The sequence below is a fragment of the Periophthalmus magnuspinnatus genome, chromosome 18 (assembly GCF_009829125.3).
Source record: "Periophthalmus magnuspinnatus isolate fPerMag1 chromosome 18, fPerMag1.2.pri, whole genome shotgun sequence".
Classification (NCBI taxonomy): Eukaryota; Metazoa; Chordata; class Actinopteri; order Gobiiformes; family Gobiidae; genus Periophthalmus; species Periophthalmus magnuspinnatus.
Window position 1 is genome coordinate 10226930 of NC_047143.1, and position 15037 is coordinate 10241966.

The 15037-nt window shown below is 40.5% G+C and overlaps 1 protein-coding gene across 1 annotated transcript in view; it reads right to left on the minus strand.

Moving 5' to 3' along the window:
- fgf11a (fibroblast growth factor 11a) overlaps positions 1-15037 on the minus strand; it is a 127652-nt gene that overhangs the window by 84561 nt on the left and 28054 nt on the right. Inside the window, exon 4 of the mRNA XM_055229258.1 lies at positions 8060-8086. Within this exon, the coding sequence (XP_055085233.1) occupies positions 8060-8086 (27 nt within the window). The remainder of the gene's footprint in view (positions 1-8059; positions 8087-15037) is intronic.

Sequence of the window (15037 nt, forward strand, 5' to 3'; positions counted from 1 at the left end):
CCTCTCTTTTTTCCCAAAAGAACTGCTGCTTAGAGCATGGGGTTCCTCTCTCCATCTCTCTATCTCTTTTCCTCCTCTCATTTGCTTCAACTCTTTCTTTCCCTTCTCGCTCTCTTTTATATCTCTCTCTCTCTCTCTTCTACCCAGCCCTCACCTCTCTCTTCCCCCCCACTTTCTCTTTCACTCCTTACTTTTAACTCTCTTTTACCTCTCTCTCTTACTCCTCCCTTCCGTCTCTCTACTATCACTTTTTATCTACAGATTTTTTAGTCCCTCTCTGATTCTATCTCTCCCCTCAACTCTCTCTCTATCCATTCATTTGCCACCCTTTCTCACTTTTCTCTCTGTCCCCCTGTTCTGTCCCCTCCTTTCTCGACCTCTCTCCTCCCTCCCTCGTTCTCACTAGTGTCACTTTTGCCATTCTTTTATTCTCTAACTCAAGCTCTTTCTCTCCTCTGATCTTGCGTCTCTCATAGACCTCATCACAGGAGCATATATAGAGATTGTAAACAAGTTTATATCAAGTGCTTCTAATGAATCCGAAAGATCTAGAGAAGGCTCCCACTGCTCCTGACAGGTTGCCCCAGTGGCATTAAAAGATGGGTCAAATAACTGATTTTACATAAACTTACTCCCAATGGTATGAGTATCAACTTTTAGTCAAGTAAGAGTGCTGTTAATTAAAGGTCCTATATTACACAAAAATTGATTCTTGTAAGCTTTAAGTCATGTTATAGTGCTGTTACCTCCTCATAAACATACCCGAGTTGTGTTTTGTTTCATTCATACATATTTGAGTACACCTTTATTATTAGTCTGTCTACATCTCCAAACCTCAAAATGCTCTGTTCCACCTTGTGATGTCATGAAGCTGTAGTTTTCAAGTTACCAACTGCCTTCTATTTTTAGTTTGTTAGAGATTGGGAATTCCAAGGCCGAAATTATCCAAATGATCTTTGTGAAAGTGGTATGGAGTTCAAAAACACAGTGGAGCACTTTCTGTATTGTGAGTTTTTACTGTTTGAGAGATGAACTCAGCCTAAATATGTAGAATTTGGGTATTAAACACGAGTGAATGAAACAAAACACAACTACATGAGTGTTTATGATGAGGAAACAACATTACAACATAGATCAGAAAATACTGTTCCACATACTGGGACAGAAAACAACCACATACATGCCTTAAACTTCACCACCAGGGGGAACTTGGAAGTACAATTTCCTCAAAAGGTTAATGTGATTGTAGCCTGCTCTGGTTTCCCAAGGTACTACAATCACAACTGAACCTGTGTTGCCAGAGCCTTAATCTGCAGATAGAGGATACATACATGTTTTTCTCAGTATATGGAGTATTGGAAACCCAAATGAGAGACTCATGTGAGGCTCATTCTGCTCTCTGATTTTATAATCATCTTGAGAACCAAAACACCAAATGTGAACATATTTACCTTCTATCTGCGGACACAGATTGGTCATGCTTACTTACATGTCACCTGTATGATTCCATGGAAAAAGAATGTTAAAACCATACTTCAGAACATCCCCCATGGTGATAAAAAAGTTTTACGTCATACTGCACAAGACTATAACCTAAAAAACAACTTTTCCATGGCGACAAGCAGGAGGAAGCCCTCCAACAGGCCAAATAAGAGTCAAGTTCATGGAGATGCAGGCCCGCTCACAGTTAGGACATTTTTCACCTCAGTAAAAAAAAAAAACATCCCAAAAAAAACCAACATGATTTTATTGTAGTCTATTTTTGAGTAAAGACTTACATACTATGGGTAGATACTGTCCCTTGGAACTCCGTTTTGACAGCCGTACTTTTAGTTAAAGTATTTTTCTTAAATAATTAAATATGTAACTATACATTTAAGTATACATTGTCAGTACTCTTTCCAACACTGAGAACAGGTGATTTCCTGCTGCTGCTACCCACCTCTGCCCACAAACCATTCCCTCCATATTACCTCACATCTAATGAACCTTAAGAACTGTACATCCATCCCAACAGTGAACAAACTGTACTCTGAGCAAATGAGTTTAATTAAAGAGTAGCGATGCATGAGATGAGATGAGGTGCCAAAGATCACCCAGACGAGAGGAACAACAGAGCAGAAGGTGGGGGGAGAGAGAGAGGGGGGCGGGTCTCACCGGGCTCTGCACAGTACCAGGGGATCCTCTTGGCTGCGCACACATCAGGTGAGTCTGACCAAGTGTCTAATTAAAAGTGTCAAACCCAATCTGGACAGTGGAAGAAGTGCGGCTGTGTGACTTTGCCCAAAATGCAAGAACTAACCCAAAGAGGGTTGGTGTAAAATTCTTAAAGTTATGTGTTCAGTTAATATCAGACTTTAAACTTTAACAGCCACATCAAAGCAATAACATCTGTAGCGTTTTACTACCTAAAAATATTGCAAAATCAAAGGTATACTATCAAAAATAGACTTGGAGAGACTTATCCATGCATTTATCTCCAGCAGGTTAGACTTCTGCAACATCCTGCTCACTGGCCTCTTCAAATGAGCGTTACAGCAGCTGCAGTGCATCCAGAACGCTGCTGCTCGGGTCCTGACTAGAACTAGTGATGTGTCCTCCGTCTCGAGGCTTCGAAGCGTGTGTCGCGTAATCCAGGAAGACTAAAGGTGAAGCGCGTATCGACGCTTGCATTGGTCACATGTGTGGTAACGATCAAAGCCTCGCGAACCAGCTGTACCACATGACTGGGTCAGAAAGTGGTTCAGATTTTGCCACGAGTACCTGTAGCGTAGGTAACAACATGTGGTGTCGCCTGGATGACAGTGTCAGGCAGACACAAACATAAAACGTGACAGCAGAAGCAAATATTGAGTCCAACGCTACATGATGACGCAAGGCTGGAGGACCCTTCAATTGTGGGAGAGACAGAAAAATGTGTATCCAGAGCCCATGTATATGTGTGTGTATTTATATGCAAGTTAGCAGTGGCATTCTTGTGTACGCCTGCCTCATCTGTGCCCTGTGAGCGGCTGTTTTCACACATACACACACACACACTATATATATATATATAAATATATATATATATATATACATATACATATACACACACAGTATATCACTACAGTATACATGTTTTGCATACTTTATTTTGCTGACAGTTTTATTCACAGACTTTCAGCAAAATGCCACACACTTCAAATTCATGCAAACTGATATTTTTGCGTCCAGTAGATGAGTCCATTCAGCAAAGTAAAACTCCCACATCTACATCACCGACAGTCAATGCAACTATCGAAGTACAGAAATACCTGGCAGAACCAAACATAGACAGACAGGAGGACCCACTGCAGTACTGGAGAAGGCAAAGAAATAAATGTCCACATTTATTCACACTGGCCACCATGTACCTTTGCATTCCAGCTTCATCTGTGCCCTGTGAGAGGATTTTTTCTAAAGCAGGAGAAATCCTCACAAAAAAAAGCAGAACCACCTTAGTCCTGCTTCTTTAGAGAAGCTACTTTTTTGAATAAAAAACAATGAAAAATATTGGGGTTTAATTCTCTTTATTTAATTACAAGCACTAGTACAAGTAACACAAGTGCATTTCTATTTCTAATAATGTGTTTCACTGTGGTTCTATCACTCGTTTTGTAGTACATTCGTTCAATTGATGGCGCTGAGGTGGAAACTAGATTGTAGTACATTTTATTGACCTCTTAATGGCACCATAGAGTAAATGAATCCTTATGAAGTGTCGGTACATGTGTCGGCACAGTTGACTGAAAGTATCGATGCTTCATGGGGCTTCCTCTCACCATCACTAACTAGAACCAGGAAGTACAAGCACATAAATCCTGTGTCATAATCCACATGTTCCTGCTCCTTGTTTTGCCTCCTGTGTGCTCCTTTCCCTCCCTCACCTGCCTGAGTCTGGAGCTGGGCGGAGTTCCTGGCTCCTCCCACGCGCACCTGGATCCCATCAGCGCAATCAACGCCACCTGCCGTGGATAAGAGGAGCCAGGACCAGACACACGGGGCCAGATCGTACGCGTGTCAACATCCTCCTTGCTGGACCGTCCCAGCTCCAGCGTTCCTGGCTCTGCTACGACCCTGCTTCGACCCTGCTTCCCAGCCCTGGTACTGTCTTGTCTTGTCTCTGCACTCCACGTCACTGGATCCTGCCTTGCACCCTGCTCCTCGTCCTGGCTCTGATCACCTTGTCTACGTCCCTGCACTCCACGACCCCAGACCCCGGCTCGCACTCTGCTCCCTGCCCCGGTGCTGCCCACACCGTCGTCTCTGCTGGCTCCACGTTCCGCCCCTGGATCCTGGCTCATAACTCGTCCCCACTCATCGCCAGATCTACTCTCATTACTGTACTATTTTTCACTTCTGTAAATAAACACTGTAAACTTTCCCGAGTCCCGCATCTTTTGGTCCAACATGTCTGCCATTACAACATCCTGTGCTTCTCTGCACTGGCCCCTGTTGCTCAGAGAATAGACTTTAAAGCAGCTCTGCTTGTGTACAAGTCTCTCCATGGCCTAGCACCAAAGTACATCTTCGACATGTTAGTGCCACATGAACCATCTCGCACTCTGAGGACTTCAGGGACAGGACTAAACGTGGAGGATCAGCGTTTCAGTTTTATGCAGCTGAAACCTTGAACAGTCATTCTGAAGATGTGAAACAAGTCTCTACCTTGACAATGTTTAAATCCAGGCTCAAAACAGTTCTGTTTATCTGTGCATGTGACTGAAAAGTCTTTATCCTGCACTCTTCTCTTTTAATGTTAATTGTATGATGATTATGTTTCTGTAAAGCACTTTGAATTACTTTGTGTAATAATTGTGCTATACAGATAAACTTGCCTTTCCTATTCAGCCAAACAAGACTCAGCTAGATTTGTTACCTTTCTGCAAGAGAAAAAAATGAATTAAAGGTACACTATGTAACTTTTGTGGTCTGGCATTTGATGTTATTGCTTTGTCTAGAATGATCCACAGCATAACATTAAACTTAGCTATCCCCCTGGAGACAGGGTTCACAGTAAGGTATATGTTGTATGTATGCATGTATGTAAGGATGTATGTTTTTCAAAGGGCCCATATTATACTATTTTCTGATCTATGTTGTAATATTTTTTCCTCATCAAAAACATATCTGGAGTTTTGTTTTGTTTCATTCACACGTTTAACACATAAACCCTGCATATTTAGGCTGTGATTTTCTCTCAACCTGATAACACTTTGTTCCACCTTGAGATGTCATGTGGTGATACAGGAAGTGCACTACTGTGTTTTCAAACTCCACACACCTTCACTAAAATTATTTGGAGATTTTCAGCCCTGCAATCTCTACTGAACAAAAGGTAAAACGTAGCTGTTAACTTGAAAACTACCACTTCATGACCTCACAAAGTAGAACAGAGTGTTTTGAGCTTTGGAGATGTAGACGGACTAATAATTAAAGGGTTACTCAAACATGTGAATGAAACAAAACACAAATCAAGATATATTTTATGAGGTGACAACTGACCACCGTTTGGTTCTGGAAGTAAATTTCTTGTTAATTTTTCCCATAAACTTTCTGAAGAAAAAAAAAACAAATAACAAGTTTGAAAGCTTTCTTTGGTAAGACTCATTCATCTATTGAGATATGTAATAAAATCTGTTTGTGGAACTAAACATGAAGCCGACTTTGTTTATTTTTTTGTTATTTTTTTTGTTGCAATTTTAGTACATAAGGTAAATTTGCAGCTTTGTGTTAAAAAAATGAATGACTGTGTGCTGCCTCCAGTGGTCACTGCACTTTCAAGTACTATGTGACATCACACAGGACTGACCTGATTAAAGCCTGGTGTTTCTGATCGCAAACACCTGGATGAAGGGGCGGGGTTTGCAGTGTGGATATTTGTCACACTGCTCCTTTTACCCCAGACCCCACCCCTCCTCCCCTCACTCTTTTCGGCCCACTTTAGTTTAGTACCTCTATTTGAAACGTGGATGTGGGTGGAGTTAAGGTGCTTAGTTAAAGATTCTTTTAAACCTTTCGTTAAGTTTCAAATGTGCTTTTTGGACTTAACCTGATAATAGAGTTATGGATATTAATTTCCACATAGCTAGTTAGCCTCCATCTGTTTTTGGAAAAATCTATGGGAAAAAATAAATGGGAAAGTTAGTTCCTCAACCAGAATGGACTTTGAGGTGGGTGGAACTGTTGAGCACCATATGGGAATATTAAAACATGCATGAATCAATTGAAATACAACTTTGAGTGAGTTAAAGATGAGAGGAAACCATTATAATATAGTTAAAAGCTCATCAAAGTCAATAAAACATACAAAAGAGCGGAAAAAATACATACAAGTACATACAAAAAGCTCAATATACAAAGACATTATGGTCTGGAACACATCCTTTTTCCCCAGTTTCTAATGGACATGATTGACAGGCAGATTAACCAATCTGAGAAATTCATAGTCCATTTATGTCAAAATAAGCAAGTAAAAAGGATGTTATGTTCTGAGCGATGCAACCAAAAGTCTAGTCCCACTAAAACTGTGTCATAATGCTGCCACCCAACGCTAAGCTGTTATGCTAGACCTGGGATTCCTCCTGGAAGATCTTGTCTTATTTTGACTTTGTACAGAAAGCACAGCAATAACACACACAATTGGGACAGTGTATTGTATTTGGAAGTGTTCCTAATTCACTGCCTGGAGACAATGGAACAGGGAGACCCACTTAGCTGCTTTTACGACTGTGGGTCTGTCCCATTGTTCAGCTGCTTATCTGAGAGAGTCCCCTCAGCTAGTAAACTGCACTGGGATTATACAGCAGGTTTATGGGAAGAGTATACTGGTGAATACAAGTCAGGCTAGCTCATAATGTACAGCACAAATCTGACTAAAATAGACAGATATGTTATAAAGGAGGTTATGGGTTAAATTTCCGAGAATTGACTGTTTGAAGTTGGTAGATGCTTCTTGTGTATGTGGGAACTTCCTCTAGTTCCCTTCATCAACCATTAGCATTGAAGCATGGTTCCAATGCAGAATACTAATTTCTATACTTGAACCATCATCTTAGAGGTCAAATATAATGGTCATCTTCAGCTGAAACATGGCTGGAAAGTGTCTATGGTTGTTACGGCCCCTGGCCTGTGTGCCTCTCCCCTTTTCTCTCTCTCTCTCTCTGCCTCTCCCTCGGCCCCTTCTGTGTGTCCCACAGCTGGTGTTGATTGACAGCCCTGCTCTACATGCGATTGGAGGGACAATCAAGGCTTGGCCAATCGTCACCCTACACCTGTGGCCGCTCCAGTTTAAAGGGACCTGCCTCCTGCTACTCCTGGCTGCCAGATTCTGTCTGTGAATCGGCATGCCATTTGATTTGATTTTGTACTTTACTCTTAGAGCCTCCCTTTGTTGATTTTATGGGTTTTTTTGTATTGAAATCCTAAGTTGTTAAATGCCCTTCATTTATCTACATAAAGGCTACTTATTTTATTATACTATCGTGTGTTGCCTTCCTTTTTTTCCCCTAGGAAACAGTTTGTAACAGTGGTAATAGTGCTGCACTTAACATTACATATTCAAGTTATGTTGACCTCCCAGTGTTTAGATTGATAAAATCTCTGCATGTTATGAATTTGTGTAAAGTCATAGAAAAAAACAAAACTAAACAAAAAGTTAAAAAGCCTCTATACCTGCATTGCATACCAAAGCAAAGAAGAAAGATGACACACTTTCGCTTTCCATTGAAACAATATGGGTTCGTCCAACCACACTTTAATTGTGAACATGACACTGATAAAAAGAAAATGTGAACATAAACTGAATACACACACTGTACATGATTTTCACGGTATAAAAAACATGAAAAACAGAACAATTTGCCATAGTCCAAAATGATTCCTCACTTACTTTACATGCTTAGCAATGCTGTCAATCTATTGCTAAAACCTGTTGCTAACACTAGAGTGAGTGACCTTGAGGAAAGACCTGATTTGTCTGTTATTAATGCTCTTGATTTACAGACACAGTGGTGAAATAAAAACCTCAGAATCATGTCACGGACATTTTAAGACCAAAATGATGAACCTGACAGCAGCAGAGCAGTTATGGAGAGAGGGGCAACAGTTTTAAAATACAAAGTGAATTGGAGGCAGTCGATGCTAACTTCCTATTTGTAAAGCCGCAGTTAGCAGGTTAGCTTTGTTCATTTATTTTATACAGCAGAGGTGTCAAACACATTTTCACTGAGGGCCACATCAGCAAAATGGCTACCCTCAAAAGGCCAGATGTAAAATAAATGTAACTACTTTTTAAACTTGTTAATTAAGTGTTTCTGTATTTATTACTTATTCAAGTTACAAATATCACATATGCATTTTCCTAGATGTAAAAATATGGCTATGTAACTGCATATTTCCTGATAAAATTACGTTTTAAGATCATCATACCTTTCAACTTATCCTATCGAGGGCTGCATAAAATGATGTGGAGGGCCACATTTGGCCCGCGGGCCTTGAGTTTGACATATGTGATATACAGCATATGATTCTGGCCGGTGTAATTTTTCACCACGATGAGTTTATAATCACTTTTCACAACTCTCAGAGGCCAGAGCTTACCGTAATGATAAAGCTAACAAGATCGATCATGCTAACATACAATTTCGAATTATCTCGCAATAAAATATTTCATAATTAGATGCAACACAGTGGGCTTATTTTGACCTGAAGAGCTTCTTATATAATATATCTGTACAAACACATGTAATATTTGGAAGAAGCCACATACAATTTTTTTTTTCTATGTCAATTATGTGAAGGACAGTGCCACACAGATATTATGTAAGTAGGGCCAAACCTTGTGTTTTTGTTTAACATGAAGGTTTTGATAATAATAATATGCAACAGAACTGTATCCCATGCTATATAATTCAAATAAATAGCCCATGTCCAAGCACAGTACTCAAAATAAATACATCCAATTTGCACTGCAGTCGGTCCCATATACAGAAATGCTACAGTGAAAACCAAATATGCACTGTACAGGAAGCTGCCCTAATATGCTCCACTCCTCTCCCTCTCCTCCCTGTCTTCATTCGTTGCTGTCGTGTATCTCTATTATGGTTCCTCGGAGGTTACGGAAGCGCGTGATGAAACCAGGAGAGCGGCCATTCGTTTTAAGCCCGGCTAAGTTAGCATTATCTGGGGGAGTGGGGTATGAGAGGAGAGCCTGGGATTGCTCGTGTGGATGATTTACTGTACAAGCCGTTCAAATAGCAGAATACAATAGAGTCACGCTATAAAAGACTGAGGATATCAATACTCCGGTCTGTCAGATTGTTAAGAAGGGGTATTATACGAAATCTGCCATCTATCTTTCTACTATGTTATAACGTTGTTCCCTCATCAAAAACATGCCTGAATTGGTTTTATATGTCATCTATGCATGTTTGAGTAATCTACCAATCTCTCCCCGGCACTATTCAAACCCTCCTTACGGCTAGCAGTGAAGTCCACAAGCTTTCAAGTGATCCACGCTCCCACATGACAATTTTCCATAAATATCCAAAAGCGTGATACGAAACAATGCACTACAACTTCACAAATCTGATGTGATGTGCCGTAGTTTCATTGGCAGGATATACAGTAAATGCGTTGTGATAGCGCTCTCAAGGGGATGTGACTTAGCATGGTGAGCAAAGGGAGGGGGCACTCAGAGTATCAAAACGAAACTGAAACTAATTATAGTTTTTAAATACAGCATTTTCAAAACAGTAAAAGGTAACATGGTGATCTAAATATGTTATGTATTAGCAGTTAATACCCCATAGAAGCGTAATACCACCTTTTTAATAATAATTCCAGGGCCTATACACATGAAACAAAAACAGGCACAATTTTCATCATCTCTTCTGTCAACGTAAATTAACAACAGTGAAATTATTTGAATTCAAAAGCAGTGCCATTATTTAAACTAAAAGACGTGAAAGGACTTAAAGCCATAACATTAATATGACAAGTTCGTTGAGATCTATCTCCCATAGAGTAGTATAGGCTCCTGTCCTCTATTGGTGGTTTTCAGATTCTTGAATGTGATGATGTCATACTCCCAGATGGGGGCAATAGACCTCTTTTTCCTATTAATTACATCCAAAAGGCAAATTCACAAAGGTTCAACCTAATCATTTCTATTAATGACTATACCCTAAAACCTTTTAGCAATATTCGTTTAAGCTGCCCCCATCTGTATTAAATATTGTTGGTCTATATGGTAGAATGTTGTGAAGTCATCTGAAACCCCGCAGTCAATATTTAGCAGCTGATGTCATCAACGTTCCCTAGAGGTGTGAGGCTAACTGTTGGCACTGCTCTGTCTGAGGCTTTGTTAGAGCTTAATCTGACCAGAAAGAGCTGATTTAAGAACTACAAGTGAGCAGATTTGCGCATTAGCTAACAGTTTTGTTTCAGTCTGTCACTCTAGCCTTTTTGTCGAAACTCAAACACTTGAAACTTCACACAGAACCATGAACGCTTGTAGGGATCACAGGAGTTTTCAGACGATCTTAAAACTCATCAGAGTGTGTTTGCTAATGTGTGCACTGTGTCACTATGGTAACTGCTGAACATTCCTCTATACACATACATGCAGAACACCTCCAGTGTGATGTCACCGCAAAGTATCAATATGCCCCTGCCCTCCATCTGAAATTATGACATCAAATTGTAGAACGTGAATACAACCCATATCCACTGACACAAGTTGTGTATTGGGGCATTATATATCCCTAACCTTTTTACTCCTCCCTGTCACTGTGTGGACTATGATGAAAGCTGGTAGTGCACTTTGAGTTTCCTGGCAGCAGCAGTCTGTATGCATCCAGAGTAACACTGTGAGAGAACAGGCTGTGTCAGTGCAGGGGCCGGGTCTCTACATCATAGTGACAGTAGACATTACCTCCTCTTCTCCTCTCTACAAGCCTGAGAGGAGAAACCGTGGCCGCATCCAAAATCTGTGTACTCTCCTCCTTGAAGCCTCAACTCCTACACTGGCTGTTAAGTGCACCATATGTGATTTTTAATGTGAAAAACAGAACTAGTACACAAACACAAATGGGGTGCAGTGGTCCAAAGTTATTCCTCACTTTCATCACAATGACTTAACTTTAACTCTCGGACAATAATACAAGTGCTTTATAAGTAGATGTAGACAGTTACAACTGCACATTATCTACCTATCTATCTAGTTTCTTTTCTAAAATACTTGGCGGTGCTTCATCTCACAATTTTGGCTTTAGACTTAAAAATTTTCCTCCTCTAATTAGACATCAATCAATGTAACAAAATCAAGCTGTTTGTAATTATGTCATGTTTTTTCACTGCAAGATAATGCAACTCAGTGTAAACGTGTTCCAAGTATTCAAAATACACTACCTGATTGGACAATGTAACAGAACGTTAGAAAATACATTCTAATGCAGGTATTCATTATTCTGTAACTAAATATATTTTCAAAGCATTCTTCCCATCACGGCACACACAACATTCATGCTAGGAAAGGTGGGTGAAGTGCCTTGCCTATGGACACAGCAACAGTTTGACCACTGACACCCCACTGTGGCACCACCACTCTCATCCAAGGACTAACCAGGCCTAACCCTGCTTAGCTTCTGTTCTGAGATCTGATGAGCCCAGGCTTTGACATGGAGGTTTGGCCAGATAAAATATGGCACATCACTAGTTCTGAACATGGACTGTCCCAAAGGAGGATAAATGTGAAGTGAATTGACTATAAGTCCAGCTAATATTACAAGCAGGTGACTCCACTGGGCCAAGGTCAGATCTGTGGAGACGTGACCCTGCTCACAGTAAGAATGCATGTTTTTTCAACTAATATATGTATGTTTAGAGGTGTACTATGTAGCATTTCTGAAGAAGGGTACATCACCTGCATGTCTCTATGGGCATTAAACCTATTCAATCTATTTTATATTTACAGATGTTTTAATTGCTCAAAAATCTCTTGCAAATCACTTTTAGGGCCTATAACTTGACCGTCTGTACTGATAAAAACAAGCAGGTGGAAGACTTCACACTTGAGAGATTACACAGTGCACCTTCAATACGACACTTTTTTGGACTCAAGCCCTCACAAATCTTTATGTTTATATGCCTGCACTACACTTTTAATATAATGCTATTCATACATGCTATCTTTACCATATAACACCTCTTAGACTGCATCACCAGCCTAGTCTCCAGTCTCCGTCCTCCATCGAATCACTCCTCCGTGTTCTGCGGCATTACCGTATTGACTGATGCTCTCACTCCCATCCAGGCTACAAGGGCATCGCTAACTGCCCTCTTTATGCTAATGCGGCGCGACACGCTTCATAATGATAAGCTATCGGAGCGGGCGGGATGGGAAAGGACACGCCCTCCCCCCAGTCACGTGACCCCCTCCTCCCATACCCTCACTCCAAAACACTCCCCACACGCTACATTCATTAACGTGGTTATTAATGGGGTTTTAATTATAAAGGATTTGCCATATGGGGGATAGTGGGACATGCTAATAGCTAAGCATACATAGAGATGGTGCGTGCGTATGTTCTGAATACATATTTACATTAAGGAGCTGTGCGGATATGTGCTGCAATTAGACTGGCTTATTCAATGCAACATTATCTCATTAGCCCTGGAGCTGTTAGCTGACTCTGCTAATGTATGTATGTTTAAAGGCGCCATATGTCATTTTCTGGAGGAGTGCGTACTTCCATGGAAATGAGGTATCTTATTTCTTTTGCATTTATATAATTACAGGTGTTTTTATTGCTAAAAAATGTGTATTAAATTGAGTGGTGTACTGTGGAACATTCCAAGCAAAGTAGTGACATTTCTACATGAGAGTTGCGCAGCTGACTCTGCTAATGTATGTTTAAAGGAGAATTATGTCACACCACCTGCTTGTCTTCATGAAGATGAGGTAGCCTTGCCTGAATATTCCACAGTATGACATTAAACTCATCTCTTTTGCATTTATTTAATTAGGGGTGTTTTAATTACTCAAAAATTCCTTGCAAATCATTCTAACTGTAAGCCGGCCAGGGTCACCTCTCCACAGATCTGAGCTGAAACCTGACCTAGTACTGTGGAACATTCCAAGCAAAGTAATAACATCTATATAGAGACACCCTACTTCAAAAAAGTTGCATCGTGTAATTGATTTATTTATTTTTTATGAAATCAAAAGTAGTCAAGGAAAAAAAAAACAACATACTATATCTATTCTATTAAGTTTGTATTTGTATGTGTGCAAGTCAAAAGTCAATAAAAGGTAAGCTGAGGGAAGTGGCAATTTGGTAGTTTGGGACGAGCTGTAACAAGCGCCACTACCCCTCGCGAGTAAACCAGTCTCTGCCTTCTGTGTCGTATTCTCTTATCTAGATTAATAGATAGAGAAAGTATTGGCAAAGTGCCAATTGATTATTAATAACTGTTTGATTTTCTGACACCAGTTTTGATACTAGTTTTACTATCAATTAGTATCTGATTTTTGATACTTTTGACAACCCTAGCAGCAGGTAGCACACCAGCAAAGTTACATACTGCTCTTTTAAAATTCCCTAACAAATTCCATGTATATCTCAGCTCCCACTCCTCCTCTTCCGTTTTGTCCATAATTGAGTACCGCAGCTTCTCCATCCTTCCCGGACCTGTCCTTATCAGTCCCCTGCATCTCTCCTAGCTCCTAACTCCTTTCCTCTTTCCTATCTTCTCATCACACCATCTCCTCCTCTGCATCTGCGCTTCCTCTTTCCTTATCGCTCCCTATCTCTCTCTCACAGAGATGTATTAGCGTAGCGACTAGCCCCTTTATTCTCAGGCTATTGTCTTCTCGGAGACTGCAATGCTGTACCTTCTATGTAGACAAATGGTAGGAGTTACACGAAGAAGGGAAACAATAAAACATCGTACAAGATAAGTTATGACATGATACTGGCCAATGTTATCTCTTTGAAACCCAATATGGATGATTTTCAACCAATCGACACAGTTTATCAAAAATAGAGCGGGTTTTCTTTGTTGCATTGTTTTGGGGTTTTATTCTCAGAAATTTCCACTTTAAACTGCATCCAAACATATTCCCAACTTTACGGAGTGGAATCTCCCAAATTAACCCTGCAATTGACCTCAGACTCCCACTACAAAATCTAATTCATTTCTGTAATGAGGTAATCAAGTTGCTAAATATTTTAAATTAAGTGCAATTGGACTTATGTGTGAAGTTTCGGTAATAAAAAAAAGATTTAAAAAATACAGCATCGTAGTTTAAAAAAATAAAATAAAAAAATTCCTCCAAATCATTTACAACCAGCAGCTGTGCCTTGCGTCCCAAGTCCCAAAGTCCCAAGTCTTTGGGAACTGCCAGTCTGCAGTCATAATTCATTCACTGTGCCCTTGGTGGTCATAACATAGTGGCTGACAAACTTGAGGTTGCTAATCTGTGCCATCGGCCTCTCTGATCACCACCAATAACCCCACACATTACATTCATACAAGCCAAGTAGGTGAAGGTCATTAAGAAGCTGGGCTGAAGCAAGGACCAAACTTTGGATTGGTGGGCTAATACTAACCTGGCTAACACCAAATTGACATGTGTGGCACCATGAATTGGTTTCTAGCTATGTCTGTCTGGAATGGCAAAACCTCCTTGTCAAAGCCTGATCTCATCAGATTTCAGAAGCTAAGCAGGGCCAGGCCTAGTTAGTATTTGGAGTATGGGAGATCACTGGGAAAATCAGGTGTCACAGTGAGGCAGCAGTGGCAAAAACACATTGTTGTCTTATTAGGCAAGACACTTCACCCACATTTCCTGGTATCAATGTGGTGTGTGTGTGTGTGTGTGTGAATGTTGGTGGTGGTTGGAGAGGCCAATGGCGCACATCAGCAGCTTTGCTTCTGTCTGTGTGCCACAGGGCAGCTGTGGGTACAATAGTAGCTTACCATTAGAGTGGAGTAAATGAATAATGCACCAAAC